General features: G+C 39.9%; 1 protein-coding gene across 2 annotated transcripts in view; it reads left to right on the top strand.

Moving 5' to 3' along the window:
- Positions 1–328: 328 nt before the first annotated feature.
- The window catches only part of PI4KA (phosphatidylinositol 4-kinase alpha), a 58,933-nt gene continuing 53,261 nt past the window's right edge, over positions 329–6,000 (top strand). Inside the window, exons 1-6 of one of the 2 annotated variants that reach the window (XM_010171730.1) lie at positions 329–457; positions 1,722–1,815; positions 2,495–2,583; positions 3,087–3,159; positions 4,139–4,398; positions 4,912–4,978. In XM_010171730.1, coding sequence (XP_010170032.1) covers positions 359–457; positions 1,722–1,815; positions 2,495–2,583; positions 3,087–3,159; positions 4,139–4,398; positions 4,912–4,978 — 682 coding nt within the window. In that variant the 5' untranslated portion in view covers positions 329–358. The remainder of the gene's footprint in view (positions 458–1,721; positions 1,816–2,494; positions 2,584–3,086; positions 3,160–4,138; positions 4,399–4,911; positions 4,979–6,000) is intronic. The other variant, XM_010171731.1, reaches the window with a different exon arrangement.

Here is a 6,000-nt window from a genome sequence, read left to right as displayed (position 1 = left end):
GCTGTCCGTCTTCCAAAAGATGGAAAGACTGCTGCCCACTTCAGACACAGGAGGTCTGAATAAGTCTTGGAAACCACAGCCTGACAGCTCGTTTCTCTGCTCTGGAAATATTTGCAATTGTATTCGTGCTGCCCAGGCCTGTTGCTTGGTGTGCTCCAGGGCATGGACATGACAGCTAGCTCTGCTCCATAAAAGAGAAGCTGGGAACTATTTGAATCACTTTCCTGAGGTTTACTGGTGGATTTTTGAAGGACAGTTTTAACACAGGTACTGTTGTTTCCTTGAATTGTTTTGACAGTTTCAGTCTTTTCCACTGTTCTTTCCCTCTGCCGTTTTTCAGGTACAAAAACTGCTCTGTATGTGTCCAGTGGATTTCCATGGGATTTTCCAGTTAGATGAACGTCGCAGAGATGCTGTTATTGCTTTAGGAATATTTCTAATTGAATCTGACCTTCAGGTATTTTTCCCACTTAGACTAACTGTATTTAGACCTCACTCTCAGTCATTAACATTACTAGGGTCTGCATCAGGCCTGAGTTTCCTCCTATTTAGTATGATATAGCTTGCATGCATATTATTAATGACCTTTTTGTGGGTTTTTTTGTAGTATGAAGTTTAAATAAGGCAGATGTATTCATACTTCTTAGCATTTGTATTAATTAATTGGTATTAGTATTAATTAATCCAACGCAGTGAGGAAGGACAGTGCCATGGTTTGATTTGCAGATGAGGAAGCTGGAGTGTTACACAGGTGTGTTAAGTGACTTGCATTAGGCCATGGGTGGATCACCTGTACCGAATTGGGGCTGGCACTGAATTTCTAACTGCCTTAAAATTATTTTGTGACCTTGCTGTAAACTAATAAATTGTGTGGGGTCAATTACTCTTCTGGAACTTTTTTCTCCAGCTTTTACTGAGAATGAGCTGTTGCCTAGAATTAAAGGGCTGGATTTATAGCGCTGAATGGTTTACTTTCATTTGCCTATTGTCATGGTTTAACTCCAGCTGGCAACTAAGCACCACACAGCCACTTGCTCACTAGCCCCAGCTGGGATGGGGAAGAGGATTGGGAGAGTAAAAGTGAGAAGACTCATGGGTTGAGATAAAAACAGTTTAATAGGTAAAGTAAAAGCTGTGTGCCCAAGCAAAGCAAAACAAGGAATTCATTCACTACTTCCCATGGGCAGGCAGGTGTTCAGCTGTCTCCAGGAAAGCAGGGCTCCACACATGTAACAGTTACTTGGGAAGTAACTGTTAACATCCCTCCTTCCTTCTTCTTCCCCCAGATTCATACGCTGAGCATGACATCATATGTTATGGAATATCCCTTTGGTCAGTTGGGATCAGCTGTCCCAGCTGTGTCCCCTCCCAGCGTCATGTGCACCCCCAGCCTACTTGCTGGTGGGGTGCTGTGAGAAGCAGGAAAGGCCTTGATGCTGTGTAAGCCCTGCTCAGCAGTAACAAAAACTTCTCTGCATTATCAACACGGCTCTTGGCACAAATCCAAACTGCAGCCCCGTGAAGAAAATTATCTCTATCCCAGCCAAAACCAGGACACTTGTGTTGAAATCAATTTTGCAATTTTCAAGAAGCCTGTGGAGTAATCATTAGTAGTGTGTTCTGGGTGTGGTTACTGTAGTCTTTCCATATCTGTAAAATATCTTGAGATTATGTGGTTCAGCTTTTCTTCTCCATTTTAAATAGAGTATTTTCCTCTCTAGCACAAAGATAACGTGGTTCCTTACCTCCTCCGACTTCTGAAGGGTCTTCCCAAAGTCCAATGGATAGAAGAAAGCAATGCACGGAAAGGCAGAGGTGATGGTTGGATTTTTTTGATCTTTCTTGTGGAATGCCAGCCAGGAAATGGAAATAACAAAGGTTACTGGGGACGTGGTATGAGGGGAGGTGCTAGGTCATGCTAGTTCTTAGCTCCTGACTCGACAGCCTTTAATATTGATTTTCTTTAGAAGCAAAGAGGAAGGTGAATAGCTCCCACCTTGCTTGCTTGACTGTTTTGTGAAAAATTGCACTTGCCAAATAATTCTAAATTCAATGTAGTTTGTTACTAAATTGGAGAAGATTGTGTAGTAGTTAGAACAGGTAAGTGGAACATGAGATTTGTATGCTCTACTTCTAGCTTTTATGCTAGTTACTATTTAAAAACATAATTTCTTGTCCCTTAATATCTCTTAAAATTAATAGAAGAATACATTTTTCACAAGGGTTACTATTAAATTTTTTTTTTTTTAATTACTTGAAAGCCTGGAAAAGTTTTTAGTTATTGAAATTAATCTTTTAACATTTCATGCTGAAATTCTGGTGGTTAGAGTGTATTTCTAGATTTTGTATGTAGTGCTATATTTTTCTACAGTCTATTTCAGAACTGTGACGTGGGAGTCACTTAATGTCTTTTTGATTTATTGTTATTTACTCTTTCTCTGTTGATTCTCTCTAACAATACTTAAGTGGCTCATTTTCTCTCTGTTACTTGCAGGGTTGCTTCCAGTTGCAGAAAACTTCAGCTTCTGCTTGGTGACGTTGTTGTCAGATGTTGCGTACAGGGACGCGTCTCTCCGGGAGCAGGTAGGGTTCATCTTAAGTTTGTGCTGATGTAGTACCCAGTTCTCCAGCGCTGCCATACTGACACATGGCTGCAAGAGGGTACACCACAGCTGCTTGTTTTCTTGCAGAGGGATTGATTGCTTTTACATGTGTACTGTTGTATTATTTTCCTCATGTTAATCAATAGTCACGTACCTAGAAGTTACTCATAAGTCTGCTGTTACTTCCAGGTGTCAAAGGATGGCACTCACTGAGCCCAGAGTTTCAGAATTCAAGTTTTAATAGTGAGATTAGGACTGCTGCAGTTTTATTCTGCTAGTACATACCAGCTAGCTGCAGACTTTACAAAAGAAGCTGAATAAGGGCAATATACTTTTTTAGTAACATAGCATTAAAAAGATCTTGTTTACATAGGTGCTTACATTAATATTTGCAGGTTCCTTTTGTGTTGTAGTGATGTGGTATAAGGTAATAATATCTCTTTACCAAAAGGTATTTTTGTATGTCTGTCTTGATTGCTTTAGATTTTGGATGCAATTTTACAAGTAATGCAGTTCCTGTTGGGAATGTGCCAGACCCCACAAATGCATGATAAAGGTACTATAAAAATAACTCTTTATATTGTTACTATATTTGTAACTCCTGTCCTCTGAACTTCTCATGTGTTTTCTAATTATCAGGAACTCTCCTTGTCCTGGTTTTTAGCTGCAACAGATCTGGGTTTCTTTTTAGTAGCTGGAATAGTGCTGCATTTTGCTTTCAGCATGGGCTTTTTTATGAGAGAAACACTGATAACATTCCAGTGTTTGCATTTTTGTCACTGGAAGTAAAGGGCTTCATGTTCTGTTAGTCTACAAGCACAAGATCTAAGGGGGTGAGGAATGTTTAAATTAATAAGCTAAATTGGCATTTAGATATGCCAATGGGATATTCCATATGATATCACATCGTGTCTGGTATATTAGTGAGGGACTCTTCCTCTCTGGCTTTGGCTCGGGCTCTGGCTCTCCCGGGATTGCGGTTTCGGTTCGGGATTGTCGCTCCTCTGGGATCGTGATCTGGGAACTGGCCGGGCTTGGTTGGCGGGTGGTGAGCAGTTGCACTGGGTATCACTCATTTGTATATTTCATTACTGTTATCGTTATCACTACTATTTTAATATTAGTATTATTTTAAGTTTTCTTTTATTTCTATTATTAAACTGTTCTTGTCTCAACCTTGCCCCTTATCCTTATCCTTGCCCCCAATCCTCTCCCCTATCCCCTGGGGGTGAGGGGGAGTGGGTGTTGGCTGCTGGCCACGGGCTAGCCCCGTGAAACTATCACACTTCTGAAAAGTGAGCAGCTTTTTCTTTTGACTTCCCTTAGCACGTATTTATTCTGTTGGTTGCTGATTGGTAAATACAGAAGCAGAAGTGTATTAATTTGTGATACCTTCATGATTTTTCCTCTACTTGCACAAATAAGTCTTAGTAGAGCACATTAGGCTGAAAAGGTTTAGCAAAGTGATAGCAAAACTGTGAAGAGAAGTTCTGAGTTACTGTTAATATCCTGTTACATGTGTTTTTCTTTTCCAGAATATTTATGCAAGTATGCAGTGCCCTGCCTGATAGGAATTTCTCGAGCCTTTGGTCGCTACAGCAATTCAGAGGAGGCTCTCCTCTCAAAGCTTTTTCCAAAAATTCCCCCACATTCCCTGAGAGTTCCAGAAGAGCTTGAAGGAATTCGCCGACGATCCTTTAATGATTTCAGATCAATTCTTCCCAGTTCTCTGCTCACTGTTTGCCAAGAAGGAACACTAAAGAGAAAGGCTAGCAGTGTATCTAGCATCTCACAGGTATGTGAGCTACAGAATAATCAGTGGCATTTAAACTAACAACTGTACTAATAAGTCTTCACAAGGAACAATTGACAAATCCTATTCCTTGTGTTTTTCTCATGAAAAAGCATTGTAATGTATATCTGAGAATTTGGGAAGCTGGCATTTAGTGGCTAAAGTTTTCAGAAGTGCTGAAGATCCATGAGCTCATGTATTGAGATACCTGGTGTCCCCAGGAGCTGTGGGTGTTCATTGTCTTAGGGGAAGGGTGGATTCAGATGCTGGTTTTGAAACCACCGATTGTACAGGAGTCATCATTCTGATTTCTTCCCCTTTAGTCAAAAGCACTGAGCTAGCTTTTTTAACTTCCCATTTTTGGTTGGAATTGAGCTGTTAGCCATGGCAATAGGTAGTTCCTGTTAGTTTTGCTTGAAGCTGTGTTTCATTATAAAGTGTATAAACCATTCTCTGGAAGATTTTCCAGTGTTTTATAAATAGTTTTTAAATTCTGGCTTTTGTGTGATGTTTCAGGTTAGTCCTGAACGTGGAATTCCTCCTCCCAGCTCTCCTGGAGGATCTGCAATTCATTACTTTGAAGGTAAATTACTTTGCAAAGGAACAGTGTGTGGTTTGGGGGTTTTGTTACTATTTATAGAAAACCAAAATCTTTCTGATCCCTTTCTCTGTCCTCTAGAATTCTTATAGGTAAATTACTTTGCAAAGGAACAGTGTGTGCTTTGGGGGTTTTGTTGCTATTTATAGAAAACTGAAAACCAAAATCTTTCTGATCCCTTTCTGTGTCCTCTAGAATTCTTACTAAATTACTTTGCAAAGGAACAGTGTGTGGTTTGGGGGTTTTGTTACTATTTATAGAAAACCAAAATCTTTCTGATCCCTTTCTCTGTCCTCTAGAATTCTTATAGTAGTTCTGTGGCACATGCCTGCTAGGATTCTGAAAAATTTTGGAATATAAAGACAGTAGGAAGTTGTTATTAACACCTGTAGTTTCCCAGCTCAGTTGTTTCTGGCAGGCTTCTGAGAGAGACATGATTTGCTTACTGCTAGGCTGTGCCTAGTACTGAAGAGCTTAATTCAACCAGGCCAGAAATATTTCAGGAGATTAGGCTGAATAACGTTGGGAAACAAGTGTTAATACTGTGCTTCACTGGACAACTAAATGGTTGGACTAGAATCTCCAATTTTGAGACCTTTATGGCATGTTGTATAAATCTGAAACTGCCCCATTTGAAGTAGACGTGATATGGGTCATTGTGTAAGACCTAGTAATTTGCTGAAGTGAGGGATAATAAAGGAGACACTGAAATGGAGTGCTCACTAATGTGTATTAATTACTGTATCAGAAAGCTCAGAAATGTGAAATATTTTCATGAATTAATATACAGACACTTAACTACTGAGTTTTGATAGAGCTCTTGCTGTAAGTCATGCAGGGCTTAAAAATAAACTCTTTCATTAATCAAGTGGAGGACTAGCTCTGCATCTGAGGTGTTTTGGTGTCTCTGGTTTTGCCCTTTGAGGTTTTTTACAGTTTGGGCATTCTCTGTTTCTGTGTCATTCTTCTCTCTCGAGCCCTGGCTTAAATTAATTTCTTCCACATTG

The sequence above is a fragment of the Antrostomus carolinensis genome, unplaced genomic scaffold, assembly GCF_000700745.2.
Source record: "Antrostomus carolinensis isolate BGI_N321 unplaced genomic scaffold, ASM70074v2 scaffold18837, whole genome shotgun sequence".
Classification (NCBI taxonomy): Eukaryota; Metazoa; Chordata; class Aves; order Caprimulgiformes; family Caprimulgidae; genus Antrostomus; species Antrostomus carolinensis.
The sequence above is the reverse complement of the archived record's forward strand: the minus strand, read 5'-3'. Positions and strand labels throughout refer to the sequence as shown.